This window comes from Natrix helvetica (assembly GCF_964273705.1).
Source record: "Natrix helvetica genome assembly, chromosome: 1".
Classification (NCBI taxonomy): domain Eukaryota; kingdom Metazoa; phylum Chordata; class Lepidosauria; order Squamata; family Natricidae; genus Natrix; species Natrix helvetica.
The window spans coordinates 301,079,816-301,105,388 of record NC_138548.1 but is presented as its reverse complement, the minus strand read 5'-3'; the positions used below and the strand labels follow the sequence as shown (position 1 = coordinate 301,105,388).

At 40.5% G+C, this 25,573-nt stretch overlaps 1 protein-coding gene across 1 annotated transcript in view; it reads right to left on the bottom strand.

Annotated features, from left to right (window-relative positions):
• Window positions 1-24,584, bottom strand: part of STAB1 (stabilin 1) — a 122,749-nt gene extending 98,165 nt beyond the window's left edge. Inside the window, exons 1-12 of the mRNA XM_081948824.1 lie at window positions 24,233-24,584; window positions 19,025-19,155; window positions 17,400-17,515; window positions 16,205-16,290; window positions 15,301-15,370; window positions 12,550-12,645; window positions 11,607-11,723; window positions 8,423-8,619; window positions 7,633-7,769; window positions 5,853-5,980; window positions 4,121-4,209; window positions 2,128-2,250 (exon numbers count right to left, since the gene is read on the bottom strand). Of these exons, the coding sequence (XP_081804950.1) occupies window positions 2,128-2,250; window positions 4,121-4,209; window positions 5,853-5,980; window positions 7,633-7,769; window positions 8,423-8,619; window positions 11,607-11,723; window positions 12,550-12,645; window positions 15,301-15,370; window positions 16,205-16,290; window positions 17,400-17,515; window positions 19,025-19,155; window positions 24,233-24,313 (1,371 nt within the window). The 5' untranslated portion in view covers window positions 24,314-24,584. The remainder of the gene's footprint in view (window positions 1-2,127; window positions 2,251-4,120; window positions 4,210-5,852; window positions 5,981-7,632; window positions 7,770-8,422; window positions 8,620-11,606; window positions 11,724-12,549; window positions 12,646-15,300; window positions 15,371-16,204; window positions 16,291-17,399; window positions 17,516-19,024; window positions 19,156-24,232) is intronic.
• Between the last annotated feature and the right edge of the window lie 989 nt (window positions 24,585-25,573).

Below are 25,573 nucleotides of genomic sequence, written 5' to 3'. Positions count from 1 at the left end.
TTATTTATTTATTTTATTTTATTCGATTTATCAGTCGCGCCCTCTCCACGAAGGGACTCGGGGCGATGTACAATCAAACATATAGGTGTGTGGCATGGAGGAGGTAAATACATCAACATTTAACAATTCAAATAGAAATAAAAGCCACAAAGTTAAGATAAATAACAGTAAAATTACAACAATTAAAACAGTTAAAATACCCAAAAGATTTAAATTACAGTTTAAAATTGCCAGGGAGGTTAGAGAGTTCTAATTAAGCCAGGCCGGCTAGTTGGAACAGGTGGGTCTTGAGTTTCTTGCGGAAGGAGCGGAGATCAGTCATTGTCCTAATATCTGGGGGGAGGTCGTTCCAGAGGGCTGGGCCCATCACAGAGAAGGCCCTACTCCTGGGCGCCGCCCTCTGGCACTGCCTAGTGGACGGCACCCGGAGGAGTCCCTCTCTGTGAGAGCGGATTGGTCACAGGGATGTATGGGGCAGGATACGATCCCGCAAATAACTAGGTCCTGTGTCATGGAGCGTTTTAAAGATGGTGATTAACACCTTGAAGCGCACCCGGTAGACCACAGGGAGCTGGTTCTCCTCCTTTCTCTGTGCCTGGTTTCAATCAGTTATAGAATAAAATAACAACGTTAGAAGGGACCTTGGAGGCCTTCTACTCCAATCCCCTGCCTAGGCAGGAAACCCTACACCACTTCAGACAAATGTTTATCCAATCTCTTCTTAAAAATTTCCAGTGTTTGAGCATTCACAACTTCTAGAGGCAAGTTGTTCCACTAATTGTTCTAACTGTCAGGAAGTTTCTCCTCAGTTCTAAGTTGCTTCTCTCCTTGATTAGTTTCCACCCATTGTTTCTAGTCCTGCCCTCAGGTGCTTTGGAGAATAGCTTGACTCCCTCTTCTTTATAGCAGTCCCTGAGATATTGGAACACTGCTGTCATGTCATCCCTAGTCCTTCTTTTCATCAACCTAGATATACCCAGTTCCAGCAACTGTTCTTCATATGTTTTAGCCTCCAGTCTCGTAATCATCTTTGTTGCTCTTCTCTGCACTCTTTCCAGAGTCTCAACATCTTTTTTACATTGTGGAGACCAAAAACTGGATACAGTATTCCAAGTATGGCCTTACCAAGGCAAACCTATGACAGGTAGGAAGAGATTATACCCAGGCCTCCTCGCTTGGGGTTGCTGCAGAGTTTTCTTCCTCCCTTTTTTAAACACCTACATGAAACTGCTGGGATTGTGTTCAGAATTACCAATAGGTAGATGATACCCAGTTCTACATTTCAGTCCCTGACTGATCAAGTAATACCCTAACCTAGTGTTTGGAGGCTGTACAGGTTGGAATGGGAAGGGCAGGTTTTGTCTTTTTGTCCTTTCTTCTCTGAAATCTGGAGGTACTCTATTATTGACTCTTATGTGAGACTTCTGTACAATCTAGGAGGCCATCTTGGTCTCTCAGCTCCTGCTTACAAAGCAGATAGAAGCAGTGGGCTTTGCAGAGGCATGTCTTGTATATCAATGAACCAGGGGGCCCTTCATATAGTAATTCATGCCCTAATCACTACACTATTGTGCTCTAGATGTTCGGGGATAGGACTGTCCAACTCCCAAGCCCCATCAGACCCTAATCGTAGAGAAATTGAACTTAGCAATGGAGTCAAGTTACTTAGAGAAGCTAGTACAACAACAATCCCAACTGATCCCTACAACCCAATATAATGAACGGAATCTTACATCTGGTGACCTATGCAACAATGCCCTTGAAAACCACAAGAGATTTCCAGATGATGATCACTAGATCTCCACCTCTGCCGTGGGATTTCAGTTGATGCCATATCTGAAACCCACCTGGAATATCTCTGGAGGCCCCCCTCCCAAATCGGCTCCCAGGAATAACATAATATTTGAATTAAATCAATGAAATATAATTGTGATACTGAGTATAATAATTGTAAAGGGAAACATTGGACAACTTTCCTTGGGCTATTTAAAACTGACCTAAAATTTCAGGAAGTAAGTAAGGGAGGGAGGGAGGGAGGGAGGGAGGGAGGGAGGGAGGGAGGGAGGGAAGGACAAACTTGAGCTATAGCTTCATTTTTAGGATCTCAGGTCTGTAAAAAATATTTACCCATTCATGACATTCCACTTTATGTCCAGATAATGTCCAAAAAACCTGAATGGGAGGAGCATCTTTTAACAAATGTTGCCCAACTATTATATGCTTCCTGCAGAATTCCTGTGCATATGAGACCTTCATAGAGAGGAGATATCAAAATCCAAAAGCATTATTCTGTATACAGCACATCAAGTATGACATTTTTAATTTCACTGTACCCAAAAGTACTAATATGTAATGTTCCATATCAGTTTTATAAAGATATCAAGCACTACATCTAAAATTAGAACAAATAAGTTATGGCACATATTGGATTATTTCTCTATTTTTTAATTATCCTTTCTTTCATTATTTTATTTCTTTTTCAAATAACACACATAGATGATACATTACCTGACAACAGCACTTCATTATTATTTTTTTAATGGTACCATCGTAAATTTTTTTAGATGACTTTTGGGGTCATTTTTTAAAATAATAAAATATAATCACTGTGAATCTCTAGCATGTACAAAATGCTATTGAGAGAGCGATCCTATACATTAGCCTTTCTGAATGGGTCAAAAGACATTGTAAGAGATTCAGCTTACAAATGAAGGCAAATATAAATATCCCAGATAATGATGAAATATCGCATTTGGGTCGGTCACTGGGACTAGAGATTTACTTTCCTGAGCTTTAAGACTCATGCTGGAGCCCATTCTCAGGGAACTTCACTTATTGGAATACATGCTTTGGACTATTCTGTGAGTTATGTTTATGTGGTGCCTTCCTATTGGCTGATTGGTGTGTTGATAGCTGGTGATTGGCTGTTGTTTCCTTGTTCTGCCAAGCCCTTCAGTACTCAGTCCTAAGCTGGTGGTAAATCAGCACTCCTGTTAACTGACAAGGGGCACCAGGGATGGGTTGTTGCTGATTTTACTACTGATTTGCAACCCTCATGCATGCACTGTTCAATGTAAATTGTTTTTTGCACATGGGCAGAACAATTTACAGTGAACTGCACACACACAGTCACTAAAAACCAAAATGGCAGCGCCCCAGCAACAGCGAGGGAACCGGTTCGGGGGCGTGGCAGGCCTGGATTGCTGCCGGTCTGCGACCCAGACCTGAATTCCACTACCAATTCGGCCAAACCAGGAGCAACCCACCTCTGAGGGGCACTTTTTCCAGGCTTTAATCATTTCCCTGGCTATTTTTGTACCCGCATGTCCAATGATCCTAGTTGCTGCAAAACTAAATGTGTGTGCTTGTTCATTGCAATGTGAGGCTACCAATCCGTTCGGGTCTCCTCATCTCACCGCTTGCTTGTGTTCTTGCAATCGGATGGTTAGCTTCCTCCCCATTTGTTCTACATAGTCACAGGGGCAATCCATGCAGGGGATCTGGTAGATTACATTGAAAGTACCTCCCACCTCCAAGCGATCTTTAGAATGCATAATTTGTCCTCATATGGTAGCCTCTGGGCAGTGTGCGATGCCCACTTGCAGATCTCAGAAGCTGTATGCTACTGCTTGTGAAATGTTTTTGAGCTATGGCAGAGTGTGCCACATAGTTGCTCCTTCACCTTCTTTCTTTTCTCTCCTTTGCATTTTGTGCAGGCATCTTGTAATAAACGTTTGCGGATACCCATTACGCTTGAATTGTTCATATAGGCACCTTCTTTCCAGTTATTAAGCTTGCTGGGTACTACACTGGGTTCTCACTCTGCCAGATAGTGCTCTGACGCAGCTCTTTTTGTGTGACAGTGGGTGATTATTGTTAAAGAATGTGTGGAGTGTTGGTGGCCTTACAATGAACATGGTTTCTAGACTTCACCTTCTTTGCAAGCCTGCAAATAATTATCCTTCTATCTCTCCCTTCCCCTTCATTGTAATTCTCTCTGAAAAACAAACACAGTGAGTGAAAATACCAAATGATAATCTTGGTCAAGAAGGACAGTGGTAGCCTCACTTCAGATCCAAATACTAGGAGTAATTAATTAATAAGAGAGAAGAGTACTTACACTGAAGTTAAATCGAGGATTGATTTCTCCAGTAGGCACAAGAACTGTGAAAGGCCCATAGTTCTCCAGGGCTAACGAACAACCCTTACCTGTTAAAAGATTTGATACCACACATTCATTTAAAAAAAACCGTGAATATCATAAATAATCATACATACGACTGGAAGCATTTTCTTTAACAGAATATATGAATGAGCTGTGGTGTCGTAGTGCTTAGAATGCAGTATTGCAAGCGAATACTGTTGACTGCCAGCAGTTTGGCAGTTCAGATCTCACTGGCTCAAGGTTGACTCAGCCTTCCAGCCTTCTAAGGTGGGTAAAATGAGAACCCAGATTGTTGGGGGCAATATGCTGACTCTGTAAACCGCTTAGAGAAGGCTGTAAAGCACTGCAAAGTGGTATATAAGTCTAAGTGCTATATGCCTTAGATGTGCAGGTTGAAGGTTTTATGAGGACATCTTCATTATATTTCTGTTTTTATCCTCTACTTGGGCAACCCTGAATTGGACTGAGAGGTTGAGAGAGACGTTTAATTCTTTCTCAACACTTACAGCAGGGATGTCCAAACTTGGGAACTTTAAGACTTGTGGACTTCAACTCCCAGAATTCCCCAGCCATACTGGCTGGGGAATTCTGGGAGTTGAAGTCCACAAGTCTTAAAGTTCCCAAGTTTGGACACCCCTGACTTACAGCATTTCACCAATCAACACTGTCCACCCAGCTGCTACTTGCCAGAATAGGTAACATATGCAAGTACTTACCTATTTCCCACCAATAGGGAAGCAAGATAGAACATATACTTAATTTTCCATGTTACTATGTACACCTCTATGTTTAGTGATTCATGGTTAGAAAAGAATGTTAGGTATATTTGGGGTCTCTTTTGAATTTAGTTTATTAATATAATATTAAATTATCTTTAGCATTTGCATCCATCCCGAAAGGGAAAAAAAAAACCACCAAAAGTTTTCAGCATCCTTGAATATCAAGGCCTCTTTTTAAAGACAATTTAAAAAAAGTTAGGAGATCTAACTATGGCATCCCAATATATTTTCATGCTTAGCTACAAATAAGAGAGACAATTTAACACAATCAGCTAAATTACCTTCTTTCTTGTTCTGAAATTTATACTTGATCTGAATTAAAAGTTTGTGTGCCCTGGATTAAATTTTTGTAGGAGATGATCAGGCTGAGCTGAGGAATGGGTGAAACATGTCATCAGTCTCAAGTTCCTTCATGCCAACAAGAGCTCAGCCCACCTTGAACCCTGTTGACTTATCTACTGCCAATTTTCTTTGACCATTAGCAGTCCAGATTCTTGTAGAGAATGATAGCTTGCAATAAACCTGTATTCATTTGAATTGCCTGGGCTCCTAATTTCATGCACATTTTTAATTGTTTTCTGAACTAACAGGTTAATTTAATCAATGCTGCTATCCTTTTATGTAAGCATATCAGTTGTGAGTATCGTAGGATTCTTCTCGTTTATAGTATTCAAAGAAATCAACCTGAAACAATTATAATAGTTTAATGATTTTCTACCCCAGTGTTTCTCAAACTTGGCGACTTTAAGTCCTGTGGACTTCAACTCCCAGAATCCCCCAGCCAGCTATGCTGGCTGGGGGATTCTGGGAGTTGAAGTCCACAGGACTTCAAGTCGCCAAGTTTGAGAAACACTGTTCTACCCAATTGCAATTATGTATGGTTAAATTCACCCAGAGAAGAAAGTTACCGAACAATGTCAGTGCATCATTCAATTGCCTGGCATATCTTCCAAGTCTATTTTTCTTAGCGATTTCACTCAGGATAGTTTTGTAACAGGAACCTCCAACATCAACTTCTCCTTTTGGGCAGATGCAGCTGAACAAAAGAGGGTGACATAAGATGAGGTTTGGGCAACTGTCCCATTATTAAGTATTTTGCAACCAATTCACATTAATTAAGCAACTAATTAGCAGCTGCAGTTTTTTTAAAAAATAAATACTTTATTTATACATTTTTCTTATACAACCATACATACTTTGTGGACAATGTGTTGTCTGACTTTATCTGCTTATGCATAATATCTTTCCAATTTCTAATTTCTACCTCCATTTTCTAGTCATAGATAAAACAAATCCCATATTAAAAAATATTCTGTATTTTTACCTCATTTAACAACTGCCTCGCTTGCCAATATAAATTTGGGGCTCAATTGTGGTCATAAATAAAGGACCACCTCTAGGAACAAAAGGCATAGTCAACCTTCCTCCATGGTGCCCTCCTGATCATGTTAAGCTTCAAACCCAGTGTCATTTGATTATTGCAGAGGTAGAAGTCCAGCATATCTAAGGAGTATCATATTGGGGAAGGCTGCTCTAGTTCATATCTGAATTTGTCAAAGTGAACCAGTCTTTCTTTTCTTTTTGCCACTCACATTTGTAACATGGGATGTTAATAATATTGTCATTCCGTGCTTGGAAAGATGCCAAATCTAACTTTTGTAAAACCTGAAGAGCAGAGTGGAGTTTAAGTGGTATCTAAAAACTCAGGTTAGAAGGAGGCTGATACTATGGCCAAGATGGCCAACTATCACCAGATTTGCATAAAATTCCAAGGGAAGCATATGGTTTTTAAAACATTTCCAAGACAATGATTATTGGATGCTAGTGAGACTCACAACTAGAGAAGGACATAATTGAGCTGGGAATCCAAAGGAAAAGTACCATTCTTCTCTTGCAGCCTAGTGGAGCTCCATGAGGCTAGAACAAAGTAGCCACTCCTATGCAGGTGAACAATTTTGCTCTGCGTGATGATCATAGAAGGGCCAAAACAGAAAAAACACCTTTGCAAGGAGAACATTACTGCCTTGCAGGTATTGGCCTCTAATATTGAGAATTAAGACTTGGTTTTTTTATATATTTTCATTGATAGAGGATAAGCAGCTTTCCAATAAAAAGATACCGTACTCCTGCTACTTCCAATAAATAACATATAAATTTTAGGAATGTTGATGTATTTGTAGCTATTGCCATATTGTATCAAGCATATAATTTGAGTAACTTTATAGTGGGGATTCCCAAGTCTAAAATACTGCCATCAATATTCAGGAAAGAGGTTTTCAGAATGAGCAATATATGTTTTGAATCTATGTTCAAAAAATATGCCCTGCTATTTTTGGATATTATTCTACCATAACACTGATCTGAACTTTTTAGGAGAAAAATGGGATAAAATACTTAACAGAAAATGAATGCATGTATCAAAAAGTACACTTCACTGGGAACTAGTCCTTCATATCTCTGTCTCTGTCTCTCTGTCTCTGTCTCTGTCTCTGTCTCTCTGTCTCTCTCCCTCCCTCCCTCCCTCCCTCCCTCCCTCCCTCCCTCCCTCCCTCCCTCCCTCCCTCCCTCTCTCTCCTAAGATACATAGAAAACATGTAAACCAGACTTCTGAATTTGGTATTATAGCAAAAGATAGAAATTCAGAATACCTTCTATTTTGAATTCATGCTGGGCTTCTGAAGTACTTACTTGACAAACCCATCAGGGGTCATTTCACACCTTTGTGTACGTGTGTCACAAGAAGATATTGGGCACTCATTGGTGGGTATGCAATTATTTATCCCTTCTCTTTCCCTTTTCATTCCTACTTTACATAGGCAATACGGCTATGGAAATAGAAAGAAGACAAGTCACAATGCCTTAGGCCCCCTGCAAGGCTTTAAAGGTAATAACCAACACTTCAAATAAGAACACAAAAATCACTGCAAACCAAAATGAACATGGGTCCTAGACCCAATATGCAAACATAAACAAAAATATCATGAAATAATATGAAATGTTTTTGTCAAATATTAAATGAATGAACAAGCAGCAGGTATCATGATTCTGATACATAATATTATTAAACAAAGGGATCCAGAGTGCATCACCTCTGTTGGCATGTTGGATTCTGATACATAATATTATTAAACAAAGGGATCCAGAGTGCATCACCTCTGTTGGCATGTTGGATTCTGATACATAATATTATTAAATAAAGGGATCCAGAGTGCATCACCTCTGTTGGCATGTTGGATTCTGATACATAATATTATTAAACAAAGGGATCCAGAGTGCATCACCTCTGTTGGCATGTTGGATTCTGATACATAATATTATTAAACAAAGGGATCCAGAGTGCATCACCTCTGTTGGCATGAGCCTTCTAGACAAAAACCATAGGAGTTAGGAGAGCCCTCAAATAACTTGGCCCTATTGCTAACTGTCTGCTTTCATACATGGCTGCTACAATCAAAGTACACTGCAAGGCACCATGTACCTTTCCTGGGCTCCGGTCAACGCAGTTGGTGGTATTTCTAGGACAGCCTCCATTATTGTCAAGACAGGGTTGCCTTACTTGGCACACTCTCCCATTCCCTTTGTATCCCTCAGCACAAATGCACTGATATTTGGTTTCCCCGACAGTCTTGCAAACAGCATGTGGGGAACACGGAGAGGAGTTACAGGGATCCTGGGCTGAAAAGAAAGTAAATAAAAATATTCAGAGCTATAATAATGCAAAGTCAACTTTCAATGCCAATAGGTTCTGTATCTGAAGAATCAAGCCCTTACCAACTACTAGAGTAATTAATTATATCTTAAGATGTAAGCAATTCCTCAACCCTGACTATATGGTTCTCCAGAACACCCAAAGACTATAGTGCTCAAAAATGGAAGTAACATCCAATACATTTTCACCATCATGTAGGATTTACTTCTTTACTTTTTTAAAATCCTGGGAGCTTGGATTAGGTCTGCAATAAACCACTGGTCTGAATCAGACCCAAATTCAAAGACAATACAACAAAGTCCAATTCTTTATTTGCTTACACCTAACAAACAGAATCTTGCCAAACTAAATATATAACCTGACAGATTCTAGGGTGTAGCTACCCTGAACCTCTTCCTCCCTCTCCATCTCCCTCCAGCTTAGGATTGCAGTCTCTTAATTTGGACTTCTCTCTGATGGAAATCTCTGTGCTGCCCACACTCTCTTCCTCTCTTCCATTCTGGCAGATCTCAAAAAAGTCAGCCTAGATTAGACCTCGTTGGTCACTGATTTATTTATCTGCAATCTAAGCTGCTCCAATTGAACCTGACTCTGAGTAGCGTCTAATGCCTCGTCTTTGTGTGGGATCCCTACCCCCATCCCCTAAATAAAATGTTCTACAGAATATTAAAAGAGGCAGAATTCATAAACAAAGGGCAGCCAGCAGCTCCAAATAAACAGCACAACAGGGAAGGAGCCGAAACTGATAAGATTTCATCTTGTTCTGGTTTTGAAAGTGATTTTGGATGACGTAGAGAAGCTTTAGCAGGAGACTGTGGCTGAACACCTCTTTTATTGCCTTGGGTCTCATTGTAGTTTTCAGTGTTATCGATTACAAAGTTCTTCTGTATTGCTTGGTGTTACTGGAGTTTGAGACAATTTTTTTGCAAAACTTTTGGGGAGGACAAAAACTTTTTTTTCTTATTGGGTAGTTTGCAGGCACTCCTTTAGCTCTGGCGAGGCTGGAGAGCCCCCCACCCCACCCCACCCCAGTCAAATCTTTTCATCACCATTTTGGTGGTCATGGCTTGGTGAAGGGATCATGTGACTGATTGATGCCAAGTTGGCCATGCCCCAGTGGTGGGTTCCGGATCCCGTTCCAACTGGTATGGACACTCGCAGCATGTGCGCACATGTGTACAGCATGTGCATGCCTCTTAGCGCCTCTGCAAACCTCTTTGATGCTCCAGCAGCTCAGCGGAGCATCGCACATGTGCTATGTGCGTGCACAGAAGCGCTGAAGACTTAAAAGACAGGTAAGGAGCTCAGGCCCACCAGAGCACCATACCAGAACGGTATTGGGTGCTCCGGGCAGGCTCCGGTACACCCGTACCAGGGTGTACCACCTGCAACCCACCACTGCCATTGTCACTCAGTCACATGCCCCCCCATCTAGCTACACCCACTTAACTGGTAGTACAATTTTTTGAAACCCACCCCTGGTTCTAAATCACATTTCATGCATGCTCTGAATTCTTTAGGCAGAGTTGTGGTTTTGGACCACTTACATTCTCTGTGCTTAAAGGACTTCCAGAGCAGCTATCCTAACAATGACTGTAACAATAACTGATCTTTATGTTCACAAGCCAACTGCAATATTTGCTTTTATTTATTTATTTAAAAGATGTATGTGAGTGCTCCTCTTAGGCAACTCTGAGTCACTCACCCTAGAGAAGATGCAGACGGTAAAATAGACTGTTAAAACAAAATAATAAAATAAAATAAAATAAAATGCAAAGCAATTTCCTGGCCCTCTCAATTGCTGTGGTTGCAGTCTGCAGGCTGAAGCAGGCTGTGTGGCACAGAGCCAGTTTCCCCAGTGACAAAATAAATATGCAAAACAAAGCCCCATCTGTGATGCTTTTATGAGGAGGTAGTGCCAAGTGGTAGAGAGAGAGTGTGTGATCCATGTGTGATAGTCTTTATAAACTGCATTCATGATTTAGTGTTGCAGCAATGGCATGGAGAAACTACAAATCACTGCTCTGGAAGACTAGCCTCTCCTATGAAATTTCCCTTTTCTATTTTCAACAATTAGAGGTGTCTGAAGTGTTGTTTAATCCAGAACAATACCACCTGTACAAGGAGGAGCATCAACAGGCTGAGGCAAAGCCCAGGATTCATAGAAACACAACAAAACTTTTCAGAAGGAACCACTTTGTGGTTGTGGAATGCTGAATTTTGTTGGTAGGAGAAATGAACAATCAGTTGGCAATGAGAACGATATAGAACAATTTATCCAGCCTGGTTTCTCCCAGGTATCTTGAACTACACGTTCCATCATGTCTTAGCACGTTGATTGACAATGAGTGAAATTTAGTTCAACACTGTTAGGAAAGACTGGAATAGAATGCTCTGGAACAGAGGTCTTCAAACTTGGCAGCTTTAAGACTTGTGGACTTCAACTCCCAGAATTGAGAATATGCTGGGTGGAGAATTCTGGGAGTTGAAGTCCACAAGTCTTAACGTTGCCAAATTTGGAGATCCCTGCTCTGGAAGGAAATATGTTTGATGGCTGGAATCATTGAAACAGTGGTGAAATTCATTTTTTTTTTACTACCGGTTCTGTGGGTGTGGCTTGGTGGGCGTGGCAGGGGAAGGATTTTACTGCAAAATCTCCATTCCCTCCCCACTCCTGGGAGAACAATATTGCAAAATCTCTATTTCCATCCCACTCTGGGGCCAGCTAGATGTGATATTTGCCAGTTCTCCGAACTACTCAAAATTTCTGCTACCCGTTCTCCAGGACCTGCCAGAACCTGCTGAATTTCACCCCTGCATTGAAGAATGTTTTCTATTACCTCTTGTAGATCTCACTGTATGAATTCTGTTTACAAGAATTATAAAGAAGACACGTGTGGAGTACTTTGAAATGCTCTAACACGCTACATAAAGATTCAAGGTTTCCTCTCACCTAGACAATAGATCCCAATTTTCTTGTAGCCTGGAATACATTCACACTCAGCCTTCCCATTCTTTACCACACAAAGGGAGTTGGCTTCACAGATTACACCACCACAATTGGGAACTTCTGGAATCACAAAAGAGGATTATTTGAAATTAGAGCCTCTAGAGAACATGAAAGTATCGTTTACCTCTACAGCTACAAGTATCTGAAAGTTGCATCACGATTATGCAGAGGGAGGAATTATTCACAGGACTCCAATCACTTAGATATGTCTTTATCAGAGAACTGGAACTATATTTTGTGTTCCATTCTGATTGTCTCTTTATAGCTTGTCTATTTTAAAACAGACTCCCCAGGGTTAGAAATTTAATTAAAAGCACTACATACTTACACACAATCAGAGTAGCATGTAATAAATCTTCCACTCTACTGCTTTAATTTTCTCTCCCACTGTAGAACTAATCTGTCTGCCCATAGGCAGCAAGCAGAAATATATCTCTCCCTCCCTCCCTTTGTGTGTTTGTGTGTGTTCTATGAGTGTGTACAGGGCGAACAACAAGGGTCAGTATTTATTACCTCTTTTCCTCTCTTATTTATTATCAACCCAGAAACTAAATATTGTATGTGACTCAGACTGTCCTGAATACCTGTTAAAGGTTTATTCCTAAATGAGCAGAAAAAGATTCTTGGATGAGAAGCAAAACATCTTCAAAGAAAAACAAAGAAAGTCTAGTTGCCTCTTGAAAAACCACCTTTGGGACAACCATGACATGGATGACTAAGAATCTCTGTAGATATTTATTCCTAAACTTTAACATGTTATTTATTGTCTAGCAAAAAAAAAAATTGTCCCAGATGATGTCCAAGCTATGCTAGTTATTTCTGAAACAACGTGATGGTGAAATCTGAAGACAAAAGGAATGTAAAAGGTAAACTCTTGTGCACTCACCTTGGTCACACCTGGGGCCAGTGTAGCCAGCATAGCAGGTACACGTTCCATCTCCAGAGGGACCATGGTTGCAAACTCCATGCTGACACTCACATACTAAGCAAGAGAAGAGGATGAAATAATTCATACTTAAGAGTCTTATCAAAAATATTGCAATCATTAATGTAGCTGGGAGCAAGAAAGTTTTGCTGGGAGCAGGGAAGTTTTACCATGAAGTTCATTGGCTACCTTTGAGCCAATCACTGCTGGATCAATCTTCTTCAAGGAGTTATTGTTGGAGAGATAAAATTAGCATTGTGCATCCCATCTTGAGCTCCCAAAGTAAAGTAAAGGTAAGCTCTCAAAGTAAAGGTATATAAAAAGCAAAACAACAAAATTAATAGAATTAAAGTTAAAATAAGTCATTAGTATAGTTAAAATGAAAATCTTTGCAAATAGAAAGAGAATGAGAGCTAAACACGCCTATGAGTGCAGTTCATGAGCCTTTTACCAGCATTTTGACAATAGGGTATTTTTAAAAGGTTCTTTGCTAATCATCTATATAACTGTGCAACTTAATAGCAGAAGAGATGGCCTGGCTAATATTTAGGCCTTGTAGCATTTAGACCTTCAAAGGTCAATATTATCTTGTAAACTATGCCTACTAGGCAACCCAGCGTGGATCTTTCACTACAAGCATCATGTTAACTCAGTGGTGGGATTTAGCCGGTTTGCACCAGTTCAGGCGAACCAGTTATTGAATTATTTCCCCCCCCCCTGCTATTAAAGTGGGTCCTGGGCGCTGCGCTGCAATGGAGAAATGGGCAACAGAGCGGCCGGCATGAGGGAAGGAGAAGGCTACTTTCTCTCTTTCTTCTCCCTGCTCCTCCCCCCCCCCTTGTGCTAGCCAGTCTGTTTCCCATTTCTCCATTGCAGTGCAGCGCCCAGGATCTACTTTGATAGCAAGGGTGGGGGCAATTCAACAACTGGTTTGTCCAGGATCGGGTTGGCTGTTGTGGGAGGCTCGTCCCACATGTGTGGCAGAGATGGAGGATGGGGATGGGCCATGCCTCCCACAACAGCTAACCTGACCCTGGGCGAAAAGGTTGTTCAATTATTTGAATCCCACCACTGAGTTAACTGTATATTTTGTCCCAATCAACAGCCACCTGACCTCATATCACTTACAATTTCCACACTGTTTGCAAGTTAAAGTGTTATGAACTGAAGCATGGACAACTGCCACTATATGACAGTTTTAGGATTGAAAATTGATATAGTGGTCTTAAAAGAACGAACATCCTTGTTATCCAGCCAGCCTCTGAAAAGCCAGTAGTGATTGGAGATCCAGGAGCATTTTAATTTTCATGGAGAAGAACAACCAGAAAAAAACTTGATCTATTTGAGAGTTATTCTAAAATGTAGAAGGATCTGCAAGCTCTTATAATAAAAGTCATGCAGCACAGTGAAAAATGGGGCAAAAAGAGACTAAAATTAAGTATAAAGACGATCAAATTAATGACAACGGGTAGAACAACTAGCCTTAGAACTGACAAAAAAGACATCAAGTTGGTGAAGATCTTCCATCTTTTAGAATCAACCATCAACAGTAAAGGAACAAATAGTCAAGAAATATGGTATAGACTGGCATTTGATAAAGCTACTGCAAAGGCCTTGTAAAAGATATTTAAATGCTATGTCTATACCTACAAAGATCAGAATTATGCAAACCAAGGTATGCTCTGGAATGGAAGCAAAATTTAGACTTTAAAAAAGTAGGATAGCAACAGTATTTGCACTTTTGAAGTATGGTGTAAGGGAAAAGTCCTAAGAATACTGTGACATCCAAGAAGACAAACAAATGAAACATCAAACAAACAATCCAAAGTTCTCAGTCAAGGCACAAATGACAAGGCTGAAATTATTGTATTCTGGACATATTCTGTGAAGACGTAGCTTTCTTTAAAATCTATAATACTGGGAAAAACAGAAAAAGAGGAATAGCAAGACAGGGAGGAAGATGAATGGACTCAATTACACTGGTGATGAGGGCATCACTAAAAGACCTGAAAGATAAGATTGTCATGGAAAAAGTCTATCAATATCAGGGCTGTCAAACTCCTGGCTCACGGGCTGGATATGTCTCATGCTGGCCACATCCATGTCCGTGAAGGGGGGGGAAGTCCTGAGAGTCACGTGATGCCTCCGTGACGATGTGAGTTTGACACCCCTGATCTATGTGATTGCTAAGAGTCAACAACAATTTTCTGGTACATAATCAAGAGTTCTGTCTTGCTTGGAATTAATTTAAGCCTGTTCTACCCAATATTGATACTAGGTAGTGTTTGAGAATATTAATAATTTCCTTAGAGATTGAGATCTAGAATGGTGCAGCTGGGTGCCTCAATTTTCTACCAATCCACTTCATTATCCTCAGTTGCTTCATAAACCAAGGTGCTAATAAAGCTCTGCTGGTGAGAAGTTATAGTTTTAGCTGTTTTGAGTTATCACTGTATTCTGCAGATCAGAGATATCAGAAGTAATGTAGACAACGTGAGAAATTTTCAAATGTATGAAGAAATCAATCCATATCCATCAGTTACCTGGCCCAGAACATATTAACTGATTGCACATTCTACAATGATTTACAGCTCCCATTACTATTATCATGTGCCTATGACTTTCCCATCAGCTCATTTAAATTCTTCTTTAGTTGACTACCAGACATTAACTTGACCCATTTCAGTGAGATCTTGGGCTTGAGATACTTACCAGATTGACAGTCAAGGCCAAAATGATTCTCATCCTTGCAATCTTGACATGCAAAGCCACCATAATTTGCCTAAAGAAATTAAACAGATCAACATTTTACAGTGGCATTTTTATGTCCCATTGGTGGCAACTAAGATAGAAAAAGGAAGGAAGGAAGGAAGGAAGGAAGGAAGGAAGGAAAAAAGGAAAAAAGGAAAGAAAGAAAGAAAGAAAGAAAAAGAAGGAAGGAAGGAAAGAAAAAAGGAAAGAAAGAAAGAAAGAAAGAGAAGGAAGGGGGGAGGGAGGGAGGGAGGGAGGAGGGAAGGAAGATCTTGGCCTTCTTAACAAAAAGGCTGATGAAATTGTAGTCCTACAAGGGCTGCAAAACTACAACTCCTGCAGATCTTTCACTGATGTTGCTAACAAATGTTGCTGGAAGGTGTGTTTCAGTAACACCTGGGAGACCACCAAAGGTTTATTTCTGTGGGATAATACACAGTATACAAAGAACCCATCCATACATATTATTATCAATTTGCATCCTTGTTAACATTAAAATTAAATCTCCTACTTTGTTCTTTCAAGAAGTCATTTAATCATTATTCTAGAATAGGGCGCACACGTAAAGAAGAGAGATGGAACTGGACAAATCTTACCAATAATTATTTTTAAAATGGGGGACAAAGAGCAGTCAGCTCCAGTCAGAGCTGAAGAAGCTTCTTGGATGAGAAGCAAAATGTTCACAAGAAACAAAAAACAAGAAAGTTCAGTTGTCTCTTGAAAAAAAGCACCTTTGTGAAAACAGCTATGGCCTGGATGACTGAGAATCTCCATAGACATGATGCACCAAAAGGATAGTCTTGGCTATAAACTTTCTAGCCTACTGCTAGTAAAATATTCTTGGAGAAAGTAAAGCCAGTCTTACATTACAAATGCAAGTTCCATTATTCCCAATGCCATCCAAACAGGTTCCATGTTGGTTGCATACGTTTTCCAATCCACCAGGGCATTCTATAAGAGGAAGAGAGTTACCCATGCTTAAATTGTTTTAAAAACTGTGCTTTTAAAACCTATACTGTTTTGATTAAATGAGCCACAGAGGTGCAGTGGTTGCAGTGCAGTACTGCAGGCTACTTCTGCTGACTGCCGGCTGCTTGCAATTTGGCAGTTCAAATCTTACCAGGCTCAAGGCTGACTCAGCCTTCCATCCTTTTGAGTAAAATGGGTGAAATGAGGACTCATATTGTTGGGGGCAATAGGCTGACTCTGTAAACCACTTAGAGAGGGATATAAAAGCACTGTAAAGTGGTATACAAGTCTAAGTGCTATTGCTATTGCTAAATTCGGTGCATCCTCATTGCACGGCATTATGAACAATGTATGCCCATTTCTTCTTTGTTCAATGGTCTTGTGGAGAAAGCTCTAGTCATATAAACACCAGGGTCCAATTTTGTTTCTTTGGGCCACCCAAGATAACAGGGAGCCTTCCTGAAATCTGGTTCCTTCAGAATAACAGAATCTTCCAAATCTAAAAGTACATCTCTTCTCCTCATCTTCACAGCTCAAGAAAATAAGGAGAGTCCCTTCTGAGACATTTGCCACGCCACCTGCCTTCCTTCTGCAGGCTCAGCTGCTTCCTTTCTGACTGTTGTCTACTTTGTGGCTTTTCTTCCTGTCTCCCAAGGTTGGTCCTAGATGCCATTACAATTGGAGACCCTTCTTTGCATATTGACTTGACTGGGATTGACTGTTGCATGTCAAATGTGCAATTGTTGTGTTATGTCTGCAACATGGTTTTTTTAAAAAAAATGTTTCTCATTTTGCTATTGTATGTCAGCATTGTTCATTGCCTGTACAATATGTGACAACTGGGAGGTGTTTGTAAATGGATTAAATCATTGCTTGCAAAAGAAGAGAAGGTATATATTATTTCAATTATATAGTATGCTGATGCTGCCTGCCTCTGTATGGGCCAGTGTTTAAATCTTATTCCTTACTGGACTTCAAGAGCTCCATGGCTTCAGTACATACAAACTCCAAAAGCTTGTCAAGCAAACATGTTTTCCAAACCATCCTATAGACCTCTGACTCCCTGGCTATGTGATATGTGTCCTACTTACCATAGCATTCAGGACCCCAGTATCCAGAGCAGCACTGTTTCTCTTCTCCTTCCTTCTTACAGATGTAATTGCACCCCAACATAGACAGGGTGTTCTCACCCAATTTTACTGTATATCTGAAATAGGAAAACAAACATATGCCCAGACACAAAAACTTGTCAGACAGGGAATTACTGGTGGAGCAGTGGTAAGAATGCAGTACTGTATGAAATTCAATGGTGAAAAAAGTTAGGTTCTAGAATAGAATAACAGAGTTGGAAGGAACCTTGGAGATTTTCTAATCCAACCCCCTGCTTAGGCAGGAAACCCTACACCACCCCAGACAAATGGTTATCCAACATCTTCTTAAAAACTTCCAGTGTTCCAGACTAAAAATGAAAAGTTTATGAGAAAATACTCTACATTCAAAAATAAGAGGAAACATACTGTATTTGCTAGTAGAGAGATAAATAATAAATGAACAGGTAGATTGAATTTTATTACAGTCGCAGATTAAAATAAAAAATGTTACTATTATTTTTTTGTACTATAAAATGACAACCAGTACCAAATATATTATTGATATAAGGAAAGGAAAAGATATGCAAAGGCTGTTTTGGTATCTATTGGGGGAAAAAACCCTGCATGTATCATAGTTTCCAATAATTTTGGCATCTTTTATAGCAATTATTGGCATTCAGATTGAAGTCCCCAAATTATTAAGAAGTTTGTTTTATTTTTGAATTAACATTAAATTTTATTATGTCTACAGTGATTTTAATATACTCGTACAACCCACCACTGCAGTACTTGAGCTATGAGCAAGATTGGTACAGTAAATAAATAAAGACTGCCTGAATTTGATGTGTATTTTATAGCCATAGGAAATCCTGATTACCATTCTAAGCCAGAGCAATATCTTAACAGCTCAGTCTCACTCTCCCCAAATACCACTAAACATTTTTCACACACCTGAATTAATTTTTTCCCCCTTTGGAGGCACTGAAAGTCTAGGTTCCACTCTACAGCTATGTAAATCAAGGTTCAGTTTACTACAGATACTAAGATGTGTTGCTCATAGTGACTTCTATTATAAATGTTATTGTTAAAAATGGGTGCCATTCAGTTACATTTTGGTCTGGGACTTTAATGAAGATTGATTTATATCCATATCATCTACCTGCCTGCCTACCTATTTACGAAAACAAATATGTTTGCTCTTGTTTCAATTGTAATAACATGATTAAAGTTTCCTGCAGGCCATAATTTGACATTCTGGTATTTTACTCCACTTTAGTTATCTCAAAATAAATATCCAGATGTGGTTACTTACATAAGTCAGCTCTGCCACATAATGAAATGTGTTATTTAAAAAGAAACCTCCAAGCCTTTGGTATCAGAGTTGTTATGTATCTGATGTAACATCACGATCCAGGCTCAAATTCTGCATCCACAGTAAGTAGAAGCTTGACAAAGGTTGTTTCCTATTAACTGGGAATGGCCATGGGGTTTTTCTTCTTTATTTCCCTCCATAGGTGTAAACCATCCCTATGGCTTTACCATTAAGCAAAGGGCCCTTTGATTCATTAGGAATCCCTGTTATAAAATACATTATACACAGTGAGATAGAAAAGAGCACCTTTTACCTGCATGGCTTTGGTGTGACATCTAAACGCCATTCACTTGGACACTTCACCTTCTGAGAAGGAAGAGCACAATGAGTGCAAGGAGTATTCTTCTTATATGTGAACTTCCGGTCACATCGCATTGAGTTTAACTGGAAAAAGGGAAGGTGGATAGTTCTTATACGAAATACACAATTCCTTTACTTTTACTTTATTTAGAATTTATAGACCGCCCCCTCTCCCCGAGGGGACTCGGGGCGGTGTACAGACAAAAGCTAAAAACCGTATATACAATAACCAAATTAAATACCCCATTTTTAAAAAAACAAATTAAATATAGAGTCTGTACAGTGATAATAAAAATTAAAACAGGTTAAAAGGACAACCCCTTAAAATGTAAAATGCCGGCCAGGAGGATTGAAAATTAAAACTACGATTGGGCCAGGCCAGCTAATTGGAACAGGTGGGTCTTGAGTTTGTTGTGGAAGGAGCGGAGATCGGTAGTAGTTCTGATGTCGGGGGGGAGGTCATTCCAGAGGGTCGGGCCCATCACAGAGAAGGCCCTACTCCTGGGCGTCGCCCGCTGGCATTGCCTAGTGGACGGCACCCGGAGGAGTCCCTCCCTGTGAGAGCGAATTGGTCACAGGGATGTATGGGGTAGGATGCGATCCCGCAGATAGCTAGGTCCTGTGCCATGGAGTGTTTTAAAGGTGATAATCAACACCTTGAAACGCACCCGAAAAGCCACAGGTAGCCAGTGCAGCTCGCGCAGGAGAGGTGTTATATGGCAGTACCTGGTACATCCCATGATTACCCGCGCGGCTGCATTCTGGACCAGCTGCAGCCTTCGGGTGCATCTCAAGGGGAGCCCCATGTAGAGAGCATTGCAATAGTCCAGGCGGGACGTCACAAGCGCATGGGTGACTGTGTGAAGGGCGTCCCGGTCCAATAGGGGGCGCAATTGGCGCACCAGGCGAACCTGGTGGAACGCCCCCCTTGCCACGGCTGTCACATGGTCATCCATCGACAGCCGGGCATCCAGGAGGACACCCAAATTGCGCGCCCATTCCACGGGGGCCAGTTGTTCGCCCCCGATGGCCAGTGATGGAACCCACTGGTTGAACCGGGGCACCGGTATCCACAGCCACTCCGTCTTGGAGGGGTTGAGTTTGAGTCTGTTGCTTCCACAGACTCATTTAAAAGATAACAAGCAGCATCAGCAGGTTTTCAAGCCTGTTGCATTTCTTATCTCCAGAGATAAAGCCAAGTGACAGACATTTGGAAATAGTTCTGATCAATCCATATCTAATGCATGCCAGCCTTCCTTGATCAAACATGGTCTGATGGTTTGGACTGCCCAACCCCATCATCACAGCATGCCAGCTGAGAAATATGAGCACTATAGTGCAACACATCCCAGAGACTCTGGAGACAAACCAACCCATTAATGAATTACTGATTTTGGCTTTTCTGCAACATGCCCAGAAAAAATGCCCCCATGCCAACACTTTTACCTCGGTCAGCAGCACTTCCCCAACAATATTATAACAAAACTGAGACAACCTTTCATTTCCCCAGTCTTCTGCCCAGATGGTTCTGCTTTATGAACCCGATGACAATAAGGCCATAACTAACATATTTTAGGACCCTAATACATTCAACTGCAAAAACAGGGTGCACCCACCATCCACAGAGATCTGCTTTCACTCAGATAGCTACACCAACACTGGGGAAATTTGGGTTTTGTTCAAAAGTAGATAAGAGAGCCCTGAAGCACATCAGAAGAAAATGGGGAGAGGGAGGGTATGCCTGGGGAATTTGGAGGAGGGAAGCAGTGAGCAAGCAGATAAGAGGCTGGAGCAAGGTATTTATCTTTTCTGGTGCTCTGTTGTTTCTTTGAGGAAGAATAGATTGGCTCTCACATCTACATATCTTACTTCTACATATTTGACCATAGTAGTAAGGTCCCTGTTCTCAATCCAGAGACAAATATAACTCTGTGAAGGAATGACTCCTCTGAATGTGACCAGCATCTAATTGATGAGCCAACAGTACGCAATGGCAGCCAAAAAAGCCAATGCAATTCTAAGTTGCATCAAGATCAGGTGAGGTACTAATATCACTCTATAAAGTCTTAGTAAAACCACACCTAAATATTGCATCCAGTTTTGGTCACCACACTATAAAAAAGATGTTGAGACTCTAGAAAGAGTGCAGAGAAGAGCAACAAGGATGATTAGGGGACTGGAGGCTAAAACATATGAAGAATGGTTGCAGGAATTCGGTATGTCTAGTTTAATGAAAAGAAGGACTAGGGGAGACATGATAGCAGTGTTCCAATATTTGAGGGGCTGCCATAGAGAGGAGGAGTCAAGCTATTTTCCAAAGCACCTAAAGGCCAGACAAGGAATAATGGATAGAAACTGAACAAGGAGAGATTCAACCTGGAAATAAGGAGAAATTTTCTGACAGTGAGAACAATCAACCAATGGACGAGTTGCTTTCAGAAGTTGTGGGGGCTTCATCACTTGAGACTGTCAGGAAGAGACTGGACTGCCATCTGTCAGAAATGGAGTAGGGTCTCCTGCTTGGGCAAGGGGCTGGACTATATGACCTACAAGGTCCCATCCAACTCTGTTATTTGGTTCTGTTAAGTCTCTCCAGTTCAGCAGTTGATATGTGAGTTTTCTCTGGGAAGTGGATGCCCACTCCATTCCTATTGCTGTACTGCACTTTTCAATAAGTGCAAGATTCTATTCCATATGTTATGGAAATATGCTATAAATAAACACAAACACTTGAACCCATTAAAAATGGGTTTAAAAAGTTAACTTTAAAAAGTTAAAACCAAATTATACACACAAATCATTGCTGGATTAGATTAAGTTATTAGCTCAATGTTCTAATTTGGAAAATAATCCCATTCAGCAAATGTTAACATTTCAGTAATCTGCTCCCTGTTGCAGGCCATAAATGACAACATGAGCATTCTGGATGTAATTCTTCAGACTTTTAGCCCAGTGTCAATATACCCAGCCCTCTTCGAACCCACAACACCATTATTGTTGACACGTTCCTAACATTTTGAGTTTATTGTATGGTAAAATAATGTATTTGTTTAAGCACTAGAAAGTAATGTAACTCCCTTTCTCTTTTTGTGTTTTTTGTACTTAGCAACAGGACATTTGTAAAAAAAAAAAAAATTAGCCACATAATACTGTTATTCGTATTATTATAAAGCCATGTTTAGGAACATATACTGAATAACGTTTCAATTTTATTTTCCTGTTCTGCACATTTATATGAACACAGCATCATTCTACAGATTTTTTTGTGGGTCGGGGGGGGGGTCGGGAGGGTTATTGGAATTCATCCTATTTGAGTTCTTTAAATTTGGATAAGCTCAGTTTCAACATAGCTCTTTAAATGCTCTCAGAAATCCAGATTCAACAGGGAAAATGATTTGGATTCTACAGGTGCTCATAGAGCACCCAAAGTTATATACTTTGCAGCTGTGTGATCTCAAGAAAAGATAAAGATTTCTGTTTTAAGATAAAGGATGACAAATGCTTTGAACATATCCAGATTTCTCCAAATCATCTTTTCCTGTTGAAACTGGATTGCTGCATAGCCCTAGTTTATTTCTCAGAAGGGGCAAATCCATTTTCCTATATAATTCTCTCCCACTTCTGATGTCTTCTACAGATTTATTTACTTATTTTTAAATAAATAATCACAGTGGCAAGCATATTTAATACTCCTTCCTCCTCCTATTTTCCCCACAACAGCGTGAGGTGGCTTGGGGTGGGAACAATGACTGGCCTGAAGACATACATTCATTCATTCCTAACTAACTGTTTGTATCTAAAAAATACTTACATTATTAGGATCTTTATCAATAATTACTTTTTGATCCATTCTAACCTCATAAATGTTTGTTCAAGATGTGAATTTTTTTTAAAAACAGATCTTGAGTAAACAGCAATAGATTGGCAAGGAGATCTGCTTCTGAGTTGTTTACAACCAGGAATAAAATTATTTTTCTTTTCCTAAAATTATGCAGCTGAGATTATAATTCTTGGTTCATTATGGAAAATTATATGTGGAAGGTCTGAGAGTTCAAAATAAATTCTGGAGATTGGAATGTGATGATGATGAGAAGGAGAAAGAGGATGATGAAGAAGAATCTGGCAGACTGTGCAACCAGCCATAATAAAAATAATACATCATCTGCCTGTCCCAGATTCTTGGGAAGTATTAATAGATGAATAAAAATGCAAAATCTAGTCTGAACATCTAGCTGATTTTGCAACCAACATAATAATTTATTGTTTGAAATGTATTAAAATTTTATTTAAAATGTATATGCCACCCAATTCCCAGTGATTTTTGAGACCAGGCTCTGGTGGATCATCAGATTTCCAATATATTAGGGGAAGAGGGTGAAATCTTGCAAAGTTGAATTAAATAACAACATGGATGGAAAGGTTCACCGGGATCAAAGACATGTGTAGAATTTCTACAACCCTGCCAAGATCCCACAACAAAAGTGGATAGGGCCAGGGTCCATTTGGCAAGTCAAGGAATGGTGAAATGGTGTCTTAAGTATTTGCAAGCCATAAGGCATGCTTCCCCGCCCCTTAGCTTCCCTAAAACCGCCAAAAGTGGGGGGGGGGGGATAGGGAGACCAAATTTTTACTTTTTCTACTCTGGAAGGCTTCAAGGAATGTTAAGGGGTTGCCCTATTGCAATCCTGAATTAGACCTTACATTCATCAATGTTTAAATAAGAATAATTGAGGGAATTATTCAGCTTTTACAAATATTTACACTAAAAATTAAAAATAGGTTATGTTAAAGGAATTGCCAAATCACTTGACCCAACTTCCCAATTCTAATGAAAAGTTCTTAGTTGTTTAATTCATGAAAATGCATCAATCTTTGCAATCTTATACATGTATTTTCCCAAACCATACACATAGTGCAAGGACAGACACAGCTCTAAGGTCTAGTTAAGCGGGAAGCTGAATGCTTTCTCCAGTTGAAGTAATATTTATTCTTTCAACTCAACGTCTTTTCAAACATCCTGTGCCCCTTTAAGTGCTGAAGGATTCTACCACTTTTGCCTGAGAAGCAAGCTATTTTTCCCAAGTTCACCAGAGCTTATTTCCAAGTTAAAATGTCAGAGCCAACTGCAGGCTTTTCACCCCTCAGAGAACAGAAAACTCACCTCATTTTTCTGCCCTTCGGCTGGAAAAGTTGCACATGTTGCTAGGGTGAACAAGACTAATCCAAGAATTTTCCTTGGCATGTTTTTGCAGAAGAAATCTCTTTGCTCGAAGCGGGAAGTGAAGTGTTCGGTTTGATAAAATAACACCGCCTACTAAAAATGGGACCCAAAAAACTGTGAAGTTAAATGAGAAAAGAGCGAAAGCCTTTGCATGATGTAAATCTCTTAGTCCTAACTATTCAGAAGGAGCAGCATTTTGACTAAGCCTCAACTGTCAGCAGATTTAAAAGGAAAAAGCAGGGAGGCATAGTAAGTATGAAAATGATCCCGAGAAAGGAAAACAATGGATTACCCAAAACAGGAACATTAACAAGTTTCCTCTCTTCTATCAGTTACAACAGACACAAGGAAATCCTTTCTTTTTTTTTCATTGGAATGGAAGTCTGATTGTGTATTTAACAATGAGGTAAAGCTGCCCAGTGAACTAGATTTTGTTAACAACCTAGTTGGTAAATTTATACGATATCAGGACAACTTTTAATTCACCAGCAACAAATGAATAAAAACAAATCAATAAAAACATGAAATACAAGATAGCAATGTAGAAAAAAAATGCTGCATATAAGTATATTGGCTTCCTGGTCATTTCTTTCTATAAAGAACAATCCATATGAAATTATCATTAAGCCTACTTTCTTTGAAATGTTTGATTTTCAAACCATACTGCTGATGATTGATTATATGAGAATGAAGGAGGAGCTTCCGGCGATGGCGGTTGCCTCCTGAGCTCCTAAGAACGCCATGGAGCTCCCGACCGGGTAAGGGACTGCTGCCGGCCCTCATGTCATCGGAGGGCCGAGAGTTGGACAGCTCGACCACCCTGGCTTGTTTTGGGCTCGTTTTGGCCCGCCAGGGTGGTCGGGGGAGATTGGAGGAGAAGGAGGAACGGAAGGCTGTAAACGGCCGGGGAAACAGCTGGGAAGCAATGGCGGTGGCGCGCGCAGCGCAGCGCGGCGTGAGGATTGCGCTGGCGGCGAAAAAAGGCACCGGGGAGAAGAACGAGGCACCGGGGAGGAGAATAAGGCTGGGAGGCAATTGGGAGAGGCAGTTGGAGACGGCTGCGGCAGCGGGACGAGTGGAAAGAGTGGCGCCGCTGCCAGGGACTCCTTTCTGGTATTCTGCCGTATCCTGGCTGCTCCCATGCCCCCCCCCCGGGCCTTGCCGGCGCCAGCAGAGGACGCCGAATTTTGGAGAACATTATCCTAATCAGTGGAGAACTTTGGAGCGCCGAGTGGGGGGCCAAGGTGGAGTGTGCCCACCTGGGCGTTTTGGATGGAAACC